The 25,120-nt window shown below is 44.5% G+C and overlaps 1 protein-coding gene across 1 annotated transcript in view; it reads left to right on the top strand.

The window, feature by feature from the left end:
• The window catches only part of lrch4 (leucine-rich repeats and calponin homology (CH) domain containing 4), a 67,558-nt gene extending 44,428 nt beyond the window's left edge, over positions 1 to 23,130 (top strand). Inside the window, 17 exon segments of the mRNA XM_080793039.1 lie at positions 925 to 1,054; positions 1,224 to 1,329; positions 5,121 to 5,367; positions 7,209 to 7,308; positions 7,771 to 7,885; positions 9,058 to 9,176; positions 10,784 to 10,839; positions 13,631 to 13,782; positions 13,785 to 13,803; positions 14,677 to 14,748; positions 15,895 to 15,952; positions 16,150 to 16,213; positions 16,692 to 16,793; positions 16,949 to 17,046; positions 17,788 to 17,925; positions 18,183 to 18,260; positions 19,166 to 23,130. Coding sequence (XP_080649165.1) covers positions 925 to 1,054; positions 1,224 to 1,329; positions 5,121 to 5,367; positions 7,209 to 7,308; positions 7,771 to 7,885; positions 9,058 to 9,176; positions 10,784 to 10,839; positions 13,631 to 13,782; positions 13,785 to 13,803; positions 14,677 to 14,748; positions 15,895 to 15,952; positions 16,150 to 16,213; positions 16,692 to 16,793; positions 16,949 to 17,046; positions 17,788 to 17,925; positions 18,183 to 18,260; positions 19,166 to 19,468 — 1,957 coding nt within the window. The 3' untranslated portion in view covers positions 19,469 to 23,130.
• Positions 23,131 to 25,120: the final 1,990 nt, after the last annotated feature.

Genomic DNA, 25,120 nt, shown 5'->3' with positions numbered 1-25,120 from the left:
ACAAGCTTGCGCATCCACTATTGTTTGTGTTCAAGAAATTCCTTGTAAAATATGAATATGTTGATCCTTCCCCATCCATCCTTCCTCTTCGATGTCTCCCTTTTGACTGATACGTGTCCATTCAAACTCTAGACGGGCCTGCCCCAAAGTTATTAGTGCAGCCGGCAAAAACTAGACTTCTCAACAGGCCCGGAAATTAAGGCCCGTCCCTAGCTGGGCACTCATCAAACCCTGTACACTCAAGACACTGCCCCCGGCCCCCCGCTGCCACCCATCAAACCCTGTACACTCAAGACACTGCCCCCGCTGCCACCCATCAAACCCTGTACACTCAAGACACTGCCCCCGCTGCCACCCATCAAACCCTGTACACTCAAGACACTGCCCCCGGCCCCCCGCTGCCACCCATCAAACCCTGTACACTCAAGACACTGCCCCCGCTGCCACCCATCAAACCCTGTACACTCAAGACACTGCCCCCGCTGCCACCCATCAAACCCTGTACATTCAAGACACTGCCCCCGCTGCCACCCATCAAACCCTGTACACTCAAGACACTGCCCCCGCTGCCACCCATCAAACCCTGTACACTCAAGACACTGCCCCCGCTGCCACCCATCAAACCCTGTACATTCAAGACACTGCCCCCGCTGCCACCCATCAAACCCTGTACACTCAAGACACTGCCCCCGCTGCCACCCATCCTATGTCTACATAAATTACATGGGTTTCGCCTTAGCATACTTAGTTGTGAGTGACCTGGGTCCGCAACCACAAAAATGGGTCCCGAGTTGACTGGCAAAACCCTGTCCTAGTATTTAACAGGTTATAAGTCAATCAATAACAACGTGTGTGTGTGTGTGTGTGTGTGTGTGTGTGTGTGTCTCTCTCTCTCTCTCTCTCTCTCTATCTATCTCTCTCCAGTCGTAACCTGCTCTCCAGCCTCCCAGCAGCAGTGTGTCAGCTCCCCCTGCTCAGAGTGCTCATCTTCAGCAACAACAAGCTGTCCTCCCTGCCCGCCTCCATACAGAGCCTCACACACCTCCGACAGCTGGTACCTGATGCGCGCACGCACGCACGCACACACACACACACACACACACACACACACACACACACACACACACACACACACACACACACACACACACACACACACACCACAAGCTATTCATTCATTCATTCATTCATTCATTCACTGATGTTGTGTGTTGTTCTGTCAGGATGTGAGCTGTAACGAGCTGCAGTGTCTGCCTGCAGAGCTGGGTCAGCTGGAATGCCTGAGGGACTTGAACTTGCGGAGAAACCAGCTCACCACGCTGCCTGAAGGTACACGCACGCACGCACACACGCACGTACACAAATTCACAAGCACGTATCACACACACACGCACACGCACACGCACACGCACGATACAACAATACGTCCTCCCGGTGGAGGCTCCTCACTGGCAGGTGAGTCAGTAGGATACAACAATAGGTCCTCCTGGTAGGGGATAAAAGCTACATATATATATAATATAAAACATAACTAGTCTAGAAGACAAAGAACTATAATGTCCAAGCATTCTCCATGCATGAGTCTTTAGTAGTATTATTAGACCCTCCAGAAAAACGTGAGGAAAAATCCTTGATTATGCAGTCTAAAAATCCTTGATTTTTGGATGGAATATGCAGAAAAGTTTCAAAATATGCGTGCAGGGCTTTATGTGCTTTTTAGGTTGAAGCAGATGCTTTAAAAAAATGTAACTCTTGAGAGCGTATGAAATTAAACCAAATGGACCCGGGGGGGGGGGGGGGGGGGGGGGCTCCACCAGAGGGGGCTAAAGTCCCCCCTTGCCCCCCCCCCCCTGGAGCCGTCCCTGTCTGGAACCCCCTCAAGGTGGTCCCCGGACCACTGGTTGGACAACCACTGGTCTGCAGCCTCCTCCAGCAGTAGCAGATGAACACTTTAGATGCTGATAGCATCATATCATTAGTGAGCCTCATCAACTATTCATCATGTGAAGCACCAGCATTATCAGTCGACTTACCGTAAGTCCCAATTTCCTTAACCACTTAAGCCCTATGGACATCACTTCATGGACCTGGAGTACCCCAGGGGACTACACTAGGGGCCCCTCCCTGTCCACTCCTATACACCATATCTCGTTGCGGAGAATAGCAGATTTATATGCTTACAACGCAACACATTGTGAGTGTGAGCGTGTAGAAAGGATATCTTTCGTTCAAATGCTCACCTATACTTTCATGGTCCCAGAATAGGGATCCACACCCCCGCACCTACCTATCCCCTTAAACCACAAATGCAGTCTGTAGCTCATTACAAAGAATACATGAATATGAATATAGTATTAGTACCCAACCAAGGTACCACACAGATGTACCCAAACCACAAACGAGCTCCAATGGTTTTGAATTAGTTTTTTAATAAATAATATTAATAATAATATTAATAATAATAATTTTATATTTGCTATTTCAAGTTATGAAACTCACAAAACTACATTTCCATATCAGGGCTGGTGACTATGATGTCCCGTCATCCAGGGGACAATAATAAAATATGTATTTGGGACAAACATTAATCTCAAGTGGAACGCGGTATGGTACAGAGCTGTCACTGTGCAAACTGCATATCTGACTGAATTATGATGTTTGTCATCTAGTGTACAACTTCAACCACACGCTGTGGGCTTGTAGATCGGCTGTTTTCGTATGCATTAACACATTGAGACCTGAGACCAGACAGAATGTCTCCTAAATCATGACTGTTTTCTTAAAAACCTGTTTCTACATGTATATCAGTGGTTCTCAAACTTTTTCATGTCAAGGACTTTGCCCATCGGCAAAACAATAAAAAGCAGCACTCTCTGCTCAGTCTGCTGTTTGTTTAGCGTGTGAAAGCAAAGAATATAAATTAAAAGATTTTCACACGTTTTCACGATTTTTCAAAAAATCGCGAAGCGATAAAACGCACCTACAGTATAGTTCATTTTTCAATGAGACCTGCGTTTTTGCTCGGAGAAGTCGCAGTGTGACAACGCAAGCGTATTTACGCGAGCGCGGTCTCGTGAATTTGTTGCGCACGTGCTCCTCTTCAACAGACCTGGAGGAGACCTGTGTTGATCCAGGCAACAACGCCTGCCTTCCTCGCTTCACGTTTGCAAGGCCCTTAAAGCCTCATTCCGTAGTACGTCGGTGTCGCTGGCCATAAATAAGTTGTCAACGCATCACATTATGACGCCTTTTATAACTTTTATGTTTTTTGCACATTATATATGCCGGATTTTGATGTAAGCTCATTTCCCTCCATAGTTACACAAAATACACCACAGCTGCAACACGACAAAACAGAATGAACAACTGCCTAAAAAACGACTTTTAAGAACGCCATACCTACTTTTTAAACCCGTAAAAAAAAAGCAACGCTTGCTTCTGCGGTGTGACGTCATTGTCCGCTCCGTCCATGTGCATTACAAGCGCCATCTTTAGCGGCGTTTCTTTCGGGATGGATGGAGGTGATATGAGGTGAGGGACGATGTTAGGAGCAACCCCGGAAATGACCCATTATTACTTCCGGTTCACGGAAGCGAATCACAGGGTGATTTGCAGCCTTTCCCATGCATTCTGTTGGCGGAAAAGTAGCTGAGCACAACTGCTAATTTCCCTGCACATAGAAACACACACACACACACACACACACACACACACACACACACACATTAAAACCTGGGAGCTGACCAGTACAACCACAGTCTTATACTGTTGGCCACTAAGCAGCTCCAGGGGGAGCAGTTGGGGGTTCAGTGCCTTGCTCAAGGGCACTTCAGCGGTGTTGGGTGAGTGATGACAATCACTTCCCCACCCAGATTTTTCCTGCCCGGCCGGGGAATCGAACCGGCAACCTTTCGGCAACAAGGGCGCTTCTCTAACCCTTAGGCCACCACTGGTGGCCAACAGAATCAATGGTGGCATCAAGACAGAACACAGTTCTCTGGCAGCGGATGTTCTTTCCCACAGACGCTGCATGTTGTCTCATCCAGATTCAAACCGTTGCTCCACATCACCTGGCTCCAAGCCAAGAGAGATAGAAAATAGGTCAACCGAACATGACTGCGTCAATTTGGACATTTTTCTTTCACCACATAAAGAAGTATAGCACTAGTTTAGCAAACTGTCACGGTAAGTCCAACCGTGCTTCTGTCTCTTGTGTTTGTTCAACTGAACATGATATGTACCCAGCAAGTACTCACAGCCAGAAGATAATGAGTCATCCATTGGGCACACACACACACACACACACACACACACACACACACACACACACACACACACACACACACACACACACACAATAATAATCCCCCTCATCCACTCCCTCCCGTGCGAAGCTGCAGTTTCTCTCCTCCCAAAAAACCCTTGATGAAACGAAACAGTGACTAATGTATTATGGCAAACTTAAAGGGACACTAGGTAACATTTAGCCTATTTTGGAAATATATGTGTATATATACATATTTTAGTACTCATTTCCCTCTATCAGCCACTATATTATTGTGCTGGTGTGTTTCCTTGCAGAAAGACACACCCCTCTAGCTGTATTTAGATTTTGTTCCACTGTTTATGTTGACATTGGTCGAGCTGGCCAGGGGTCTTAATTGATCCATTTGAACTTCAAAGGGAAATGCGCACTGAGTTGATTGATTGGGCCATAAAAGTGTCACACATACAGTAGACTGCCACTATTATCCCTCTAACATTTAATTTCACACACCATATGCACACCTGTAACTTTCACCAGCAAAATAAATATTTATAATAGTTTTTACGACTGTTAAACTTTTGATATGGTTCTAGGACTGTGGTGAAAAACCATTAAGTGTGACATAACGAAACCGAACAGTGCGATTTAAGTGGAGTGCATTATTTGTCTTTGGAACCCGGCGACTACTGGCTACAGGCGTCGCCTGAAAAGATTAAAATAATTCATCTTTTCGGGCGACATCGTCTGGCGATAGCGGGCAATTAGGTGATAGCCAATGAAATTCAGGATCGCTCGCCCATTGTTCTCCCCATGTTAAAACGCATTGTATAACACCACTGGATCTCCTCGTCAGAGATCGCCGACCTGCCGCTGGTGCGCCTGGACGTGTCGTGCAACCGCATCTCCCACGTTCCCGTGTGCTACCGGCGCCTGAGGAGCCTGCAGAGCATGTCCCTGGACAACAACCCTCTGCTGCTGCCCCCCGCGCACGTCTGCTCCAAGGGACAGTACCACATCTTCAAGTACCTCCACCTGGAGGCCCACAGGAGGAGGCAGGAGGAGATGGAGACCCACCTGAGACCCACCGCCTTCAACAGCTGGTGAGAGTTGTTTGAGACCTCATTTACTCTCATTTCATTGTAATACTGTAGGTGGAGGCCTCGTATAAGCCCCTCTGGCTTCTTGCCTCCACCTGGCACTTTCCCTTTTTATATTTTTGTATGTTCTATGGTATTGTTTTCTTGTACTGTGCTAAATCAAATGAAAGTTTTAGGTGATTAAGTTGACCACCGAAAGGGTGGTTAGTAAAAACTAGTGTTGTAGTACTTGAGTCCTTGACTCGAGTCTGGTCTCGAGTCCACATTTACTCGCTCTCGTCTTGGTCTCGCACACACTTTGACTCGGTCTTGACTCAAATGAACGGACTCTGGACTCCTCCCCCCACCGAGTCCACACGAGTCACTACAATGCAATGAAATAAATGTATTATATCCAATGTTATCCATATTAAGAGGAGCCCATTCACATTAACGTTGTAAGAGAGCTGTGTGTTTATCTTGTTATGTAACAGAATGTAGCTGACCTGCTCTCGCAGTGTTTTCTGTACCTATCAAATGAGAAAATAGTCTCACCGGTTCTCGTGTTTGGCACAGCAGGGTTTAAGCTCTATGCACAAGGTTTCCCGAGTTTGACAAAGCACTGGTCTTTGGTACTGGAGAACCCTGCCCTACATTCAAGCTGTACAAAAAAACAAAAGCTGCTTTTGCTGCAGAATCACTTCCTACACACATTGCACATACTAGAGAGAGAGAGAGAGAGAGAGCGAGAGAGAGAGAGACGGGTCAACAATGGGAACACTGTCGATTTGTCACACATTACCGCAGTGAAATTTGTTCTCTGCATTTGACCCATCTCTTGGAGCGGTAAGCCGCAGCCGTGCCACACTCGGGGAATCATTTGATTAGTTGATTTGACCCCCCAATCTAACCCATTGAGGCTGAGTTCCAAGTAGAGAGGCATTAGGTCCCATTTTTACAGTATTTGGTATGACCGATCAGGGCAGACTCTAACCACAAGGCCACTGTTATGGCCACTGAACTGACAGCAGACAACAGATTAGTGACGGAGGGAAGGAATGACTTTCATGAAACATTGATGAGGCGTAACGGATCACCTCCCAGACTAGGGAGAGAGAGAGATAGACAGAGAGAGAGAGACACGGAGAGAGAGAGAGAGAGAGAGAGAGAGAGAGAGAGAGAGAGAGAGAGAGAGAGAGAGAGAGAGAGAGAGAGAGACAGACAGACAGACAGACAGATGAAGACGGAGAGAGGAAGATTCAGTGTGTGTGACGGACAGGATAAGTGCCGAGGAGGGGAGAGAGAGAGGAAATTGATTAGAAAACCATATGTTTCCTCTCTGAAACCCCATGCTTTGACGTGTGTGTGTGTGTGCCTGCGTGTGTTACTAATAGTTGTGAGCACCACATGTCTCCGCAAGTATATGAGAAATAGACATTTTGATGAACCATTTGATTTTACTCGTCCTCTCAAGAAAAGTGGTTGTTGTTTTATGGTTGGGGGAAAAAGAGATATGTTATGTTTACAATCAGGACAATATTCATGTTGAGGTTAGGATCAGGATTAGACATTCAGATGTAAGGTTAGGGGTTGGAATTAAGGCGTAACGCAGAAACCTGTGGCCTGTAGAATGATGTTACCATAGGTGCGTGTCGCTGTTTGATGTGGAGTGCTGGTAAGCTCGGGACTAGCAACCAGACACCACGTCCACCCTATTCTGATTTATACTTTAGTTGCGTGCCAAGTCTCATTCAACCGGAAAATAGCTGATCTGCAAGCTCACAATGTGTCACAGCGCTATGCGTTCTGTCCTAAATGTTGATGTCCTCGCAGGTAGAGCAATACAAAACTGTGTGTGTGTGTAGTCTGTCGGATCAGGAGCTGCTGTTCTCAGTGCAGTTTGGAGGTCTGGACTCTGGCTTCAACAGCGTGGACAGTGGAAACAAGAGATGGTCTGGGAACGAGGTACAGTATTTGGTTCTACTGACAATACGGTTGGAAATAAGTTTAGGCATAGTTTTACTGAGGTTCATTTTAGGAATAGGTTTAGGTTTTTGCACCGTTTTTACTGAGGTTAAGATTAGGCTTTAACCATTTAGGCATAGTTTACTGAGGTTAAGTTTAGGAATAAGGTTAGGGTTAGACATAGTTTTACTGAGGTTATGTTTAGAAATAAGGTTAGGTTTAGACATAATTTGACTGAGGTTACGTTTAGGAATAAGGTTAGGTTTAGACATAGCTTTACTGAGGTTAAGTTTAGGAATAACTTCAATAAGGTTAGGTTTAGGCATAGTTTTACTGAGGTTACGTTTAGGAATACCAGGCTGAGCACTTACGGCGGTTGTATGCCCGAGGCAACTTTGTTTTAAGGCGAGCGTTGGGGTATCCCTTTTAGTTGATAACTTATGTGTGTGTGTGTGTGTGCAGTCCGCAGACGACTTCTCTGAGCGCTCGCTGCGTCTGGCCGAGGGCAGCCGAGACAACCACCGAAATCTGGAGGAGAAGGTGGAGGAGGACCCCTCCCCATCGGAGGGCGCCAAAGGTGAGGAGACGCACACGCTCGATTCCAATTGCTTCCGGTTGTGGGGTCATGCATTTCCGGGTATTCAAAATACAACTTCTGGCTGCACGGTTGTGGCAAAGGCTAAACGCAGCGAGAGAGAGAGAGAGAGAGAGAGAGAGAGAGAGAGAGAGAGAGAGAGAGAGAGAGAGAGAGAGAGAGAGAGAGATGGGAATGAGTGACATTCAGCAAATGGTCCGACCAGCAAGGAATCGAACCACCGAAGGGGACTCCTGTTCAGGGCATTTAGTGCACCTGTGTGGTACAGTATGCACCCTGAAATGAACTCAAAGTGTTGGGAGTCGGACGGACGGACAACCCAAAAACATAATGCTGTCCGTTGACGCAGGGTGGAGGCATAACATAGTCCTCTTATCACAGCTGTATTGAAAGATTCCTCAAGTACCAGCATGCATTACGTACAGTCCTCCAGGGCTGCTGATGGGCCCAGAAGACGAGCGTCCTCGGTCTAGTTTGTTTTCTAGGCCAACAAGCTCCAGCATACAGAGAGAAGCACGATGCACTTCCATAAATAAACTTAGACGGGGTCGGGAAAGAATGGCCAGCAGTATTCTGTTAGGAACTGAATTATGCATCGAACGAATCAGGCCTTGTTATGTTTTTTTTCTTTTTTTCTGAACAAAATAGACTCTAAAGAAAAACACTCACACAACACTCAGCCTTTATTAAAGTTGTTCTCTAACCGGGAGATGGGCCCATCCCCATCGGGACGACGTCCCGTGACCTACTTTAGAGAGAGGGAGAGAGAGAGAGAGAGGGAGAGAGAGAGGGAGGGAGGGAGAGGGAGACGGAGACACAGACAGACAGACAGACAGACAGACAGACAGACAGACAGACAGACACACAGACACACAGATAGACAGATAGACAGACAGACAGAAGGACAGGCAGTACAGAAGAAAGACCTGACTTAAACTCCAGTTGTGTGCCAGTGTCACATGCATAATGTAGCACAGTCTCATCATACAACTCACTTCACAAGCTGGCGGTGAGATTGTAGATCTGATATTTTCAGGGAGCGAGACCAGCACATCAGCGTGTATAAATGTATGTAACCTTACATATTGTTTAGTTTAGGAAACAACAGTGTGCTGGCCAGGCTCCTTTCATTTTACTTTCCTCTCTCTCTCCAGTGAACGGTGACAGTGAGCAGGTGGAGTTCATCGACAGCGTGACAGAGGAGGAAGACGAGGAGTCGCCACCCTCCGCTCCCCTCACAGCGCCCCCTGCTGTTAGCCCTGCTGCTCTCGCCGTATGTGTCTGTTTATTAATTCACATTCCCTATTGTTGCTGTCGGAACGAATATCCTGTACTTTTTATGGCGTTGTTTTGTGAATGAATGCCCTGTTTCGTCATACAGGAGTATGACGAAACAGGGTCTTACGCTTGTAGATCACCTATTTTCACTACTTTTTAATGTCTTTAAAATTATGACAAAAAAAATCACACTTGTGCGAATCGAGGGGCACTCTTATCATCGTACATCATCGCATTCCGTGCTCAGTCAATCAAATCATCGCTATGGGGTACAAACAGACACACAAAGCTGGTTATAGGAGGGGCTAGTGCCCCTCAAAAAGGAATCATTTTGGAGTCAGACATACAAGTTTTCCACTTGTTCCACAGTGACGACAGTGCTCCTCTCAACAGAGAGAGAGAGAGAGAAGCAGCTGCTCAGTATTGACTTTAATAAAGGTCATAGGTACAGTATATGTGTGAGATGAGACGCTCTGTGGTCCAGTACAGTATATGTGTGAGCTGAGACGCTCTGTGGTCCATGGAGAGTCTTCATTCGTTCGTCTCTTAAGTTTTAGGGTGTGTCCACCAAAGCTTTTTTTTTGTTTTTTCTCCTGCCCTGAATATGTTTGGAATAGTTTTCAAAGGGAGCGCCGTTTATTTATTTGCGCTGTGCTGGAAACACCAGGACATGACGACACTCACTGAGACTGAGCGCATGGAAGTGTTTTTTTTTAAGTCAGCTAGCCTATAGCCCCTCCTATGTACAGCTTTGTTTGTTTGTACCACGGAATTTGATGATTCCATTAGCTGAGCACGGACTGTGATTGTGAGACGGAGGATGACTGATTTAAGCGGTCACACCTGGCCTGACTCATACTAGAAGTGGACTCAGAGCTGGGCGTGGCTGCGCACCTGTTGTGCATCATGGACTTGATCAAGGCACAGCAGGATAAATCAGTCATCTCCACAAACACAGAGAGAACCTCTGTCCGGACAGTGGAGAGCCATACTCTCTGTCATATGTTGTATTATTCCCTGCACATGGAGGAATAAAGCTACAAACTTAAGGCAGCTGCTCTCTGTGTGTCCGTCCTTGCCCTGGGTGGTGACTAGTCGGTCACAGTGATGATGTATGTTGTTAACACAACGGCGGCCGCCAGCATATTTCAAAATATAGGCGCTATAGTGCCAGCAGATATGGCAGATTTTACTTGCACCTTCCGTTCCCCCCAAAAACCCGGGAGGCATAATCTTCCATTCTTAGCTCACGCTGGTCACCCTAAAGTCTCCCTAGAAGCGTTAATATTCCAAACGAGATGCATGCTGAAGTCAGAAATGAAGACATTGTCCTTCTGGTGAAAACCATATATGGCCAGTAGAGAATTCATTCCATATGTTGATCTGACCCCCCATGCCAAAGCGCCAGAACTCGCCCAGCAGTCTGCTGTCACCCAGGCGGATGCGCGCCCTCAGGCATCTTATTATTATCCTCTGTTCCCCCGGAAACTAAAAGGATAACCCCAAGAAGTCCCGGGGACTTGTTTCCTCTGTGGTCCTGTGTGTTCAATTCATCAACGTAGCATACAAAATGTAACGCAATTCTGTGTTGAATTTTTGTAGGAGCAGAAGAAGATGCGGTCGTCCCCGTCCCACAGCTCGGACTCATCGACACACAGGTAAGCGTGTGTGTGTGTGTGTTTGTGTGTGTGTGTGTGTGTGTGTGTGTGTGTGTGTGTGTGTGTGCGTGCGAGTGTGTGCAAACACATTGAGTTTGTGCCGTCGTCACCCAAAGAAACTATGGCAGCGTGTAATTTCTATGATTTTAATGTGTGACTAAAATGGTGTATTTTCGATTAAGCCTTTTGACTCAAAGGCTTTCAGCTTTCAGGAAGAAACCAAACATTCACAGGGAAGACATATTTTAATATTATAACCACACCTGAGGGGGCTATTAGAGTCATGTTAACTCCATAGACGCATACAAAACACCTGGGGGTCTATTAGAGTAATGTCAACTCCATACTGTAGACACATACAAAACACCTGGAGGTCTATTAGTCATGTCAACTTCATAGACGCATACTAAACAGAAAAAGTAAAAAACTATGGCACATATTTAAGTAAAAAAAGAAAGTGAGTATGTTTTCCACCACTGTGTACTGAGCTCAGTCACTCCCACAGTGAGAAAAGACCCACAATGCAACACCTTATCACTTCTTCACTGTCCACTGGACACCTCGTATAGTCCGAAACCCTCGCTTCTGAGGAAAACGGAACCAAAATGTCCTTGAATAGTGACAATAGCCAGGATCTACAAGCTCACGTGTGACCAAAAATATACAAGGTTTCTGGTTTCTATCTACCGGTTTCTATCTACCGGATTGCAACAAATTGTTTTTCTATCTGTTGTTCCCAAACCCCCACCTCTCTCTCTCTCTCTCTCTCTCTCTCTATCGTTATGCAAGGTCATAGTTAGTGTGTGACAGGCTGGGAAAAGTCAACACATTGTGGTTCCCATTACTCACTGTGTGTATCAGACACTCAGCCTTTAACGAGAGGAGGAAACCCATTCACTGCTGTTTGGACAGAGCGCTCCATTCTCCACGTTGAGAGACAAAGAGTGTGTGGGAGTGGGAGAGATAGAGGGAACAGATGATGAAGCGAGGTTTGCCAACTATGAGATATCTCGTAGTTTAATTGACACCCGTTATCTGACAACTACGAGAGATATCTCCTAGATATCGCTTTATATCAATTATGAAACGGTGTTGCGCTTTGTTTACGTCCTGGTGTTGGGGAGGTCACCAGGACTCTAGATGCACCTCAGAGGCAGATCTCTCCTGTCCGGGGGAGAGTAGAGAGAGTAACGACGTCAAACTTATGGATTGTAGCTTTAACTATATATTGGCTCAAGACCAGGGGTCATCAACGGACAAATCAGCAGACAAATGTAATGTTCTTATTTCATAAGCGTCCATTTGGTCCAATTTTGAACACTCTCAGAGTTACAGACCTGCTGTTACGGTCATTCAGGGCTAGCTCTTTGTGTGTTTCTGGTAATATTGTTATCCACTCATTTAGTAAAAATGTCCACCACAAGCCAGCATGGCGATGAGATCCGTCCTGGGGGTTTGTTCCACAGCGTTTAGGAGAAACAGAGGTGCATTCTCAGAACTGGGTTGGCTCCCTGTGTTTGGTCCAACATACTAACAGTCCTACAGTCATGAGTATGACAACCCTGAACCTAACCTCACAGGAAGCCACGGGGTTGCATGTCGGGAGCCACAGGTTTGTTCTAACCTGCCACCGATTAGTTTTAACCTGCCACACATGCCGGGAGCCACGGGCGAGTTTTAACCGGCCAACGGGTTAGTTGTAACCGGCAGCGCATGTCGACGGTGTTGTCGAACTAATGCCTGTCGGACTGTTAGTATGTCTAACCAACATACTGTATGCACCCCGGCTACTGTATGCTTGCTACCAAGCTCCGGGTGCCTGACACAGTGCCCTGCCAGCCTCATCCTTCTCTCTCTCTGAACTTGTCAGCCCTTCGTAGCATTCTTGTGATCACCTGGAACGCCCTGAAGGACCACTTGTGGTCCCCGGACGACTGGTTGAGAACCACAGAAACACAGAGCCAAGAACAATGACAGCTGGAAGAGAAAGTCCAATTTAATGTACCGAAACAGGAAATGTGCAGAAAATGTGATTCTGCTCAAATGTGCTCTGAACACAATGAGCCTGTCTTTCCAGACATCAGTCAAATGCACCCTGTTGGTTTGTCTCGGTCTGTTTCAGCTCCAAGGCTGTATAGTCTAGTCCCCCATGATCTGTGTTTGTCCCTGTCTCCGTTTGTCAATTCAATTCATGATGCTTTTTTGGCATGACATGACATGTCATCGTGACAATAGCAGTTTGTTTTTTACAGCGTGGGTTTACGGCAAGAGGCTGTCATTGCAATTTGCACGTTTGAACACTTAAGTAGCTTTAAAAGCACTCAAGTACAACTTTGACAGAGCAACTTACACTTGTAGTTGAGTTGATCTGAGCAGGAGTATCTATACTCAAGTCTGTACTAGGGATGCACCGTTATTGAAATGTTGGCCCGTATCCGAACATAAACAGCTTGAATGTAGTATTTTAATTTAAAAATGTCCCCAAAAAACACTGATGGATAAAACATCACAAAAGGCTTTTTCAGGCTTTATATTTATTTTTCAACATTATAAAATTAAATATCTGCTAAAACCAGTGTATTATTTTGATATCGACCCCGTACCGATATTGCATTTTAAGGCCAATATCGGAGAATACTGATTTGATGACCGATTAATTGCCCATCCCTATTCTATACTGAAGTACTTTGGGGTTGAGTACTTTGACCACCACTGACGTCTTGTCCCCATGTTCTTCCCTCTGTGCGTGCGTGTGTGTGCGCACGTGTGTGTCTGTGTGTGTATCCTATAGGAGCAGTCTACACGTGGAACTGGGACCCCCACAGTCTTCATCATCCTCCCCCTCCCCTGCATCTACCCCCTGCGTCTCCCACTCTCCCCCCTCCCCTGCCCCCCCCAGCCCCTCCCTGGAGGAGAGGAGGAGACCTGGATCTCTGCTTCTCTGGCAGAGAGAGAGAGACAACAGTAAGGCCTCAATTACCCCTTTACATACAACAATACAACAATGTTGCATGCAAGATGTAAGCAAGTTGTAAGTGTCATGGCCGCCCCAATGCATTTCCAATGGAAGTCGCATGGTTTGATACAACATTTTTGTTTGATGTGGGGGAGGGGGGCACAACACAGCCATCAAACAAAAATGTTGTATCAAACCATGTGACTTCAGTTGGAAATGCATTGGGGCGGCCATGACACTTACAACTTGCTTACATCTTGCATGCAACATTGTTGTATAGGTGTAATTGAGGCCTAAGTATGAGAGAGATAGAGAGATCATAATATTATGTCATTGCTGGGTTAAATTCTGGGGTAAATAAGCAACAAACAAAAATCCTGATAATTAATATATATATATATATATATATAGTAATATCTGATCTACAAGCTCACTCACTAGTGAGGTTTGGTTAAAATAACATTTGTATTATTTAATTCAAATAAGTTTAAGTTCAATTTCAATAAGTTAAAATACGTTTTAAACTCGTATTAACAAGGGCGTTTTATAAAAAATGTTGGGTGCAGTACTTTAGACAGTACTTAGTTTAGACTAGTCATTGGTTAGACCAGTCATTAGTCCTACAACTGCAACCTATCTCAAACCCTCACCCTATAACCCGGTTAACAACACCCTAACCTCCCACGTGGCAGTACACCTAAACCTAACCTTAACCCTCTCCCAACCCTTATATGTCTAACCAACGACTAGTCTAAACTAAGTATGCACCCCAGAATGTTGACGGTGCTATATTTCAGTAGTCAACAGTCCTCCTGTCATGCTGTCCTGTGTATTACCGTGCAGTCTTAACCACATCCTTTTTTCTTTCTTTTTTGGTACAGCTTACTGAAGTCCTCCTCGTCCAAAACAGGAAGTCACGTGACTGCGGCGCCACAGGCAGGAAGTTGCTCAGCGTGAGTAGAAACGCTGCCCCCAATAAAATAAAATAAAATACACACATGAAAAAGTGTAACATTTGTACTGCTACTGAGTGAATGTCCTCTGATTCTCTTTGGTTTTGTTGCATTTCCTGGAGTCGTATCATCATATCAATTTACAATTTGGGCATTTAGCAGACGCTCTTAATCCAGAGCGACTGGCAGTAATCAAGAACAACACATGGTAATACATCAAATACTTTACTTACAATTGGTGAGTTTCGAAAATAGCAGTGAGGCATCGTGGACTAGTAACTTTGATTCTGTACAGCTGCTGTGAATTTCGGCCAATCAGATCGGCAGCTGCGCAGCCAGCTCTTCACCGGCTCTGCCTATAGTTAACCCTTTACTCGCTGGTTGTTTCAGAACACGGTGTTTTAATGCTTGATTGGATGAAAAATATATATATTTTACCGCAGAATAATCGACTAATATTCGAATGTTATGGTATTCGAGTCGACTACCAAAAATCACTTTGATCAATGGCCTACAATTTAGGCATTTATCAGACGTGATTTACATTAAGCAATAACAAAAAGCATGGTATACATCACATGTATAAAAAGTTATCATGAAACATGCGTAAGCTAAGAACGTAACAGTCGAGTATCTATATCATGAAACTATATATGTAAACTATACATACTATACTATATTATATTATACATATGTACTATAAAGTGCTATGACTACATACGATGCAATTCTAGTGCGGCCTACTACTCTATAGTGTTTTAACACACTAAGCACTATACTATATCTAAACACTGATCTAAAGCTATACTAAACACAGATAAGACGCGGACACTTTTTTGGGGGGTTTTTGGTTTTTTTTTTCACAGACAAAGACAGACAGACAACAGACTACTAACTAATAAATCTAAACTAAATATACAGATATTCTACTGTTTGGATGTTAGGTTTTAAACAGTAGCTTGCTTGCGATCCTTGATGACTATTTCTATGTATTTGATGCATTACCATGTGTTGTTCTTGCTCAACTGTAAGTCGCTCTGGATTTAGAATGTCTGATAAATGCCAACATTGTAAATTGAGAAGGGAGAGGTTTGTAGTGTAATAATAATGTCATTAGTCAACCTGTGATGTTTTGTCTCCCCCTAGTGGCGGCTCACCGGAGAACACCCACTCCTCCCACAATGGCCTCAGACACAGACGTATGGTGAGTTTTTGTAATAATTGTACAATTCAACGGTGTCGCCTCCTTTATATTATCTTCATGTACTGACATGAGACTTCACAATAAAGGTTATGCACGTGACATCATCATTGTACCCGGCCCCATTGAGTGTGGAAATATAGTGGCCCTCTCAACCTTCAAAGTTGCCCTATTTCATACTTGTGTCTCTCCATCAACAGAGTGCAGACCAGATGTCCCCTGTGGTTCCTGCTGCACCCGTCCAACGCTCTGCTAGCAGAATAGGTACAGTAGCTGCATCAAAAAAAATCTATTTATATTTCAAGAATCAAAGTATACAATAATCAATTGTATCAATACTAAGTACTTGGGCGTTATATTTTAGCAATTTTAGGAAGAAAAAAAAATGGTTTGCCCACAGTTTTTACATAATTATATCCTGCACTATCCACATGTTTTACACAGATTTAATTTCTTTTCCAAATAGTTACTGTAGTTTTTTTAAATCATTGAATCGTATCAACATAATTAACCAATATCGTCCCACAACACACACACACACACACACACACACACACACACACACACACACACACACACACACACACACACACACACGCACAACGGTTTAATAAAAAAACAACTGAAAGCTGGAGTTGAAGTAAAAGTGTGTGTGTGTGTGTGTGTGTGTGTGTGTGTGTGTGTGTGTGTGTGTGTGTGTGTGTGTGTGTGTGTGTGTTGTGTGTGCGTGCGTGCGTCTCAGACATGCCATCGTCTCCCCAGACGTCCTCTCCTCCCGGTCAGGCCCAGAAACCCAACAGCTTCCTGTTCAGGACGTCGTCGCGCAACAGTTTCAAGAGTGCAGGTACATACTTAACCCATTCTGACCTGAGATCAGATTCTAAAAATGTCTTCTACATCCTGACAGTTTTCCATTCTGACCTGAGATGAGATTCTAAAAATGTCTTCTACATGAGTCGTTCTTCGATTTTTCAAAACTATCTCCTGTTGTCTCCTCAGGTTCTGGTCACAGCCTGTTGGAGTCCGGACGCAGTGAGTCCAGAACCACGCTGCGCTCCCCGAAGGAAGACAGGCCAGACGTCATTCAGCTACGCAAGGTAGCATAAAGAAATGTCCAACAACTGTCCCAATACCAGTCTCCCATGTGTTGATTTTGACAGTGATTTTGACAAGCATTTTTGTCTTTTTTTAATCAAATTTAATTTACCGGTGGTTTTTGTCATATTTTAGTCAACTGAAAAGTTTTAGTTTTAGTCTAGTCAGTCTTAAGATTTTAGTTGAGTAAATCTACTGTTCTAGTGGTTCATCAATAATAAAAAAGCATTATTAGAATAATGGCTTGGAAAATAATCCATGGTCGTAAGCATATAATGTTTCACTTAACTCTCTTAGACTTAACTACCATTCGAATCACGATGGTTCACGATGGATTTTTCAGACAAATGACCGAAAATCCTTTTTAGTTATTTCTCATACACAAATCCAGTATTTTCTTTCTCTTTTAATTTTCTTCTTCTTTTCAATACACAGTAGCAAACTGAAAACATTTTTTTTAAATTGATTATCTTACAAAGATTGTGTAGGCCTCTTCTCTTCTCTTCTCTTCTCTTCTCTTCTCTTCTCTTCTCTTCTCTTCTCTTCTCTTCTCTTCTCTTCTCTTCTCTTCTCTTCTCTTCTCTTCTCTTCTCTTCTCAGCACGATTCAAATTGCGGTTTTATCACGATTTAAATTGTCACCGGATTGAATCGATTTGAATCGATTTACGATATACCGTTACATAGTTTCACCCCTAGAGATGATTGACCCTCCCATCTCCTCCTTTTCTGTATTTCGTCCAGACTCTGGAGTGTCGTCTGAAGGTGTCGTTACCAGAGGATCTGGGAGAGGCCTTGTCCAACGGGACCGTCTTGTGTCAGCTGGTCAACCAGATACGACCGCGATCCGTGCAAATCATCCACATCCCTTCCCCCGCTGTGGTCAGTACTAGTGTTGTAGTACTCGAGTCCGGTCTCGTCCATAATTTGTCTTGACTCGGACCAAGGGACTCAGGACTCTTCCCCCCACGCGAGTCACGAGTCACTACAATTCAATGAAATAAATGTATTCTACCCATATTGTGCACTGTGGGTTGCTTGCAACTTTATGCAACTACTCGCAACCGTTTTGGTTGCAAGGTCTTGCATGGCAAATCATTGGTGTGGTTTGTCTCATGTGTTCATTTATCACCCCACAGCCAAAACTGAGCTCGGCCAAGTGCAGACTAAACGTGGAGAACTTCATCTCCGCCTGTCGCAGGCTGGGCGTCACCGAGGTGAGTTCACTCCTGCCTCGTCAGTGCCCCCTTTTTGTGTTTTCTTTTTTTTTTGCTTTTGTCTCGGCTTTACAAAACAATCGCCAATTCAGCCAGTGTTTTGACCACTTTTAGCGCCGATACATAGATGGCAAAAATGTGCATATCTATAAGCTCACGACACATTGCATCGTGAGCTTATAGTTCCACTTGAGTTTAGCTGTTTTTGAAATAAAAGATACCAAAAGCAAGATTAATAATAATCAATCAACGGGCTAAAGTGGTTAAAAAAGAGTTCATGTGTCAAATGTCTTTTTCTTTGTGCTTCATGAATATTCATGTCCGTTTTGCTCCGCAACTATGTTTTATCACACTGGTTCCCAAACTTTTCAGCTCGAGACCCAAAGGAGAAATTTGACGTTTGCCCCGGGACCCAAACTAGTAAAAACAGCAGATCTACAAGCTCAAAACGTGGCGCTTTGCGGTGCATTGTGAGCTCGTAGATCGGCTATTTTCACTACTTCCTAAACATTAGTTTTCCAAGTTATGGAATTCCTTAGAATTTCATGAAATTACAACAAAAAAAATAATACATTGAATTTTGATATAATATTATTCATGGAAACGTTTATTGAAAAAAGGTTTGGGAAATAAAAATAAAAAAATAAAAAATAAAGGGACCTCCATAGAAATGTGTCGGCGACCCGCCCGAGCACCCCTCCCCTCCCTCCCCTCCCTCCCCGCTGTTTGGGAACCAGTGTGTTTTGTCATCGTGTGTCTAAATCTGCTCTGTTTTCTCCTTGTTGCTCCTCCTCCCTGTACCTACGTTTGTATCTCCCTCCTCCTCCCCCCGCCTCCTCCATGCCTCCCTGCTCCTTCTCCTGCCCCTCCCTGCTCCCCCCGCTCCCCCCCCCCCCCTGCCTCAGACGGAGGTGTGTGCGTGCTCCGACGTCTTCCTGTGCAAGACGTCCGCCGTGCAGCGCTGTGTGTCCGCCCTGCTGGAGGCGGTCTCTGCTGCCCCCAAGAGGCTGGAGGAGGAGGAGGAGGAGGAGGGGGAGGAGACCTCCTCCCCCCTCCGCCGCGGCGCCTCCCAGCACTCCTCGCCTTCTCCTTCCTCCTCCTCGTCGTCTTCTTCTTCTTCTTCTCCGCTGCTCTCCACAGACTTCCTGCTCGTCTACGTGGCGGCCATGACACTGCTCTACGTGCTCTACTGTTACACCCTCGGATAGAGGAGACTCCACCCCCCCCGCCCCCCTCGTTCTCTCTCTCTCTCTCTCTCCGTCCCGCACGAAACGTAAAGACCACGGCACGATGTCGTCGCGATGATCAAAATACCACTTTTGTGTCGTCAAATTTCCACGATACGATTATTGCAAGCGTTTTTACGACATACACTAATAATAGCGATTATCGACCCATCCCTAGCCTATCGCGCGCGGCTTCCTCATCGGAAGAGGAATGTGAGACACGAAGCCTTACTGCTCGCTCCCCCTACTGGCCACCGGGCACACTGCTGCTGCTGCTCACAACGCGTGCGTGTGCGCAGACGAGGTACTCTCGTTGCTGTGCATAATGTCTGTGACGACCCGGAGATCAAATGGCATTGCAACACTTGTTGCAATTATTTTATTTGGATCTGCACAAGAGGCGTTTTACAATAGACCCAACCACTGATCAGAATTAGGTTACAAATATGGTCCAACCAGATATAACTGCTGCACATGCTTAACACACAGAGGGAAAAAATATATAAAAAATATAGCACATTGATGACATACTATTACTTGACACTACTAGACAGGATGTTTGTTTTATTGTTTGTTTGGTTCCGAATCCCAACCGTAGTCGGACAGCGAGCAGGTAAAAAAAACCTTACAATAAAATGAGCGCGAGAACAGAGGACACATTACGGATAACTTTCCCCAAACACACAGACCTGCCTGCCTTAGCTTTAGCTTTATACTCAATGCACAGCACGATTTGACCCCCCCCCCCGACCCGACCCGTGGATCACAGGGGGAATGAACTAAAGAAGAAAAACGCTGGGTTACGTTGAACCAGACAGAACTGTGAATGTGATCTTTGAGCCTGTGCGAAAAGTTCGCCTTATTAAACGCGGAGCGTTTTCAGAGACCTGTGGCGCTGAAAGGGTTAAGGCCCTATTTATACATGCTAGTCGCACGCGCACGGTGTCTGTCGCATGCCGAAAATAGGCGGTCTTCAAAGCCTTGTGAGCTTGTAGATCGGCTATTTCTTTCCAGAGCGCAACACTGTGTGCGCGGTAATGTAAATGAAACCTTTCGGTTGTACGTAAGTCGCTTAAAGCAGATGAGAGACAGAAAGACGACACAGTGCCTCTTAACCCGGATGGATTGAACCACTCACAGAAGTGTGTGTGTGCACGTGTGTGTGTGCTTTGTTTTATATAGAGAGAGAAACAGTATGTTACTACAATGTTAACTGTTGGTCAGCGGAGGGCAGCATTGTCACATGTGTTGTCGGCCTCATGGTTTTTCCTAAACAGAAGGTACAGAAAATCTTTTCTAAGCTTGTGTGTATACTTTTTTTTTTTGCTCTTGTGTTATGGCCCACTAACTTTTTTTTTGCTTCATGTCTATGTATAAATGTAAACAACTGATTTAAATTATTTTTTGTTTTACTAACTTATTTTGTTTACTGTATGTCCAGTCTGTTTTGTTTTTGTTTGTTTTTTGTCCTGCTGCAGTGCTTGGTGCAAAGGCCAGAGGCATTGGGGAATCAACTTTAAACCAACAGCTGTTAATTGACTCATAAAAATCCCCCCCCCCCTTTTGGATCAATGGGTCAGTTTTTCTAAAACTGCACACAGGTAGACTAACTGGCTCGACCAATAGTTGTTATTGTTTAGAGCTGGAAAGACATGGAGCTTTTAAAAGGTTTCCCTTTGTGTGTGCACGTGTGCGTGCCGTACACGTGTGTGTTTGTCTGTGTGCGTGCGTGCGTGCGTGTGTGTGTGTGTGTGTTGTCAGATAATGTAACAATTGGAGGCTGGGGTTTCCTCTGCACTTTGCACCAACCTGCTCACTGTCTCGCTTATGACGTCTGACGAGAATTGACGGCTGATTTATACGTTGTTGCGAGAAAAAGAAAATAGCCGATCTACAAGATGACTATGCGTCAGCAGCGAGGACCAACTAATGTTACTATTAGAGTTATAATAATATAATATTCAACATGTAGGATGCTGTCTTCACAAAGGCAGACATGAAGTCCAGTTGGATGTCGTGTCTTTGTAACTCTTCCTCAACTGTTCTGAGCTACCATCAGTCTCTGGGATGTCGGCTCTGTGTGCAACACCTCATCTGCACAGGCAAGGAGCGAGCGTTCTGACGGCGATACAGTGCGAAAAACTGTCCTAATATGGAGCGTCAGCCATTGCGTTGCGACGTAGCCTGAACCGATCAAATATAACCAGTAAATAGTAGTGTGTAGATCTCAACCAATACAAAATAAACGGTGGTTCTCAACTATTTCATGTCAAGGACCCCAAAAAATGTATGTAATTGGCCCCCGACCCCCATCAGAAAAAGACTTTAGTTTATAACGTCCGTTGGCAAAGAATTTAATTATATTCAAAGATTTGCACACATTTTCACATTTTCTTTTTTTTTAGCAGATCTACAATCGAGGGCCGCGCTACGAGCTTGTAGATCATAGAGTTATCATATATCTAGAGAGCAGATGAGGAGCGACAGTCCCGCCCCACCGCTATTAATTTCAATAGAAGTTGGTATCCTTCGCGCTGTTCTTGTGGTACGTCTACGTCACAAAATTCATTCATGAAAATCACTTGGGCACCAGCCCGCCTGCACTGCCAGTTTTGACCACTAACGTCAACGTCTTGTTGTAGATCAGCTATTTTTCCAACAGCTTAAATTTAAATTGATGATTGAAAGTGTTTAAAAGCTAAAGCGACCCCCCCCCCCCCCCCCCCCCCCCCGGGCGCCGAGATCACCTTTGGACACCTATTTTAATATCAATTTATTACGGTGGTCAACGGTGTCCTGTATATGCGCTCATAACACTCCGGTCATGCAACGCTGCTCCACACCAACGTAGAAATCTAAATCCGTCGTGCGACGCTGCCTCGCAACAACGTATAAACCGAGCATTTACAAGTCAGAACCAGACCTCAGAAACCGTCCAGAGCACTGCTTTATTCTCACGTTGTCATGTCTTCTTTTAAATGGGCTTCTATTGTTTTTTAATATAAACCCCCCCCTCCAAAAACTCAAAAAGCACACTTTAGTGACTTTTAAGGCACGGTTCTTAAGAGCGAGGTTATCTGTAATTTATAATAGTTTTCACTATTATGCGCATAAAGAACGATCACAGAACTTGGCTGCTTCTAGAAGGTTTCAAAACCCGTAAGAGAGCCAACTAATGTCGCCCAAAAGAGCCAATCGATTGGTTAAAAAAATTTGATGTCCCAACTAAGATCGTTTCTTGATTGGATTACATTTAATATTTTAATTGAATGTGGGATTTCCACAGCTATGCTGTCACGTAGAGAGAAACTCTGAACTCTCACAAACCTTAATAAACTCACAAAGTGTATACAAAGAGCCCGCCGTCGAGAATTAAACTTTGTAAACGTTTTAAAACAAAAGAGTTTTATTATTTTTTAAAACACACACTACACCACAAACCACTGGCTTATTATTCTTGACTGATGTTCGCAGCACACAAATACTGTTTGTATTTTGTAATATTTATACGATACCCGATGTATTTAATGAGAATGAGAATTCCGGAGTTTATACAGATCTATATGTAAAGTTTTTCTCTCTCTCTCTCTCTCTCTCTCTCTCTTGCTGTAAAGAAATTATTAAAAAAAGGATGTTTGACCGTAGACTGTGTTTATGTGATTTGTGTTTGCTGCTGTAGCCTTTAAAAGTGTATGTACATAAAAGGTATAGTATATGCAACTTTGCCCTTTGTTGTGTGGCACTGTTGAGCAGCCTAGAAGCCCATTCACACTGAGATAGTGCTCAGTGTGAACTATAACAATGAAATTACAACTTGTATTGTATAGTTGCACCGGTCAGTTCATGCGGGTGTTTTTTGGTTCGACAGTGAGCCATGTTTCTGATCACCACAACATGGGTGCTTTTTTTTTTGTGCATTGACCATGACCACACTCCTCCAGTGCTGCTGGTAGGAGTGTGTTACCAATGATGATGGGTAAAATGTGCGTTTTTATTTTGTTATGGGAGGCCGAAGGGAAAGGTTACACACAATGCCTTTTACGCTTGAGGATTTCATTTCACTGTGTACTTAATGTTTATTGTTGTCCAAGCAGCCAGCTGTGCTCCCCTGCTCTGCGCTTGTTGTGTCTCCCATGGCTCTCTCCGTCTCCCTCTCTTGTGCTTTTGTTTTTACAAACAGCCCGTTTGCCACGTCTATGAACCCATTTGTGAAGAAAGCTATTGGTAAGATTGGCTTATTTTGCAGATTGGTTCAAACATTGATTTCACTAACTAGACCTATAGCTACAGGTGTGCCATTCCAACTCTGCACGCTTTCCTGAAAAACTCCTGAAGGTTTTCTGAAAATGCATCTCTTAGACTCTTCCCTGCAGGTTTTATTCACTGATTAGCCTAATGCTAATTGTACTGTTTTGCTACTGAAAGTAGTGTCCAGCAGAGGAACTATCTATTCAGAGAATCTGAATATAATAGGCTATCAACAATCTACTGAATTGCCAATGGCAGAACATGTGCAGTTCTCAAATGGCACATCAGTAACTGTAGTTAGTAGTTTACTTTAGATACAGTATGTGGTTTTGATTTTTGAACTAGCTCTGGTCCATCATGGCATTAGAAGGAGTCAACTGGACCAGAGCTAGTTTCCAACGCGACCTGTAGGCTATATGCGTACACTGTGTTAGTTTTCAGGATTCAAATTTGAAAGCGACAGATCTACAAGGTCTGTAGGCCAACACGCGTTTCGAGCTTGTGGAGGGACACATATGTTAATGACGTTTAGAAGATTTAGGACACTTTCCTGGCGGTCTTTATGTGTGTAATATGTGGTTTTAGATATATTCCGTCCACTGGAATGATTTGTTCAAGTGACTTGTTTGGGAACGAGTATAGCTTCACCTAACCTCGCTTCCACCTCGATGGAAAGTCTGGTCTGTGTTCCTAAATCGTCGCGTGATCCGGTCTCGTCTCGACGTGGTTTAGACCGGATGATAAAATAAAAATATGAAAATAAATAACTATATAATGTCACAGTGACATTTAGGGAGCGTCACCTATAGATTATTTGTACAAATACAAATACAAATACAAATACATATATATAAAATCACAAGAGAAAATAATAATAATCTGGATTGTTTTGAGACCAATTTCGCTATGCTAACGATGATAATAATAATAATAATAATAATAAAACTTTATTTGTATAGCACCTTTCATGACATGAAATGCAGCTCAAAGTGCTTTACAGAAAAATGGAGAATAAAAGAAAAGCAAGGCAACAACATTAAAAACAGGCAGTAATGCAATACAGTGAGGACATGAATAACAAAAATATAAAAGATCAATTAAATATTGTGCATCTCTAATAAAATAGACTAGTGTGGCGCCCTGAGGCGCTCAACCATGTGGGGTTGAAGTGTGTGTCTGTGCACGATGTCCCGTTTCCTCTGCATGTCACATGACGTCTGACTCCTCCCCCCACCAGGAGGCGCTGTGCCCCGCCCAGCTCATCCTAGAGGAAGAGGGTCTCTGTCGATTGGCCCAGACGGTGGATGCTCTGGTGGAAGCCCCGCCCCCGACGCCACGTCGGACCTCCTCCCGCCAGGACTCCTCCTCCTCCCGCTAAGACTCCTC

The sequence above is a fragment of the Protomyctophum bolini genome (assembly GCF_963924005.1).
Source record: "Protomyctophum bolini genome assembly, chromosome: 20".
NCBI classification, from domain to species: domain Eukaryota; kingdom Metazoa; phylum Chordata; class Actinopteri; order Myctophiformes; family Myctophidae; genus Protomyctophum; species Protomyctophum bolini.
The sequence above is the reverse complement of the archived record's forward strand: the minus strand, read 5'-3'. Positions and strand labels throughout refer to the sequence as shown.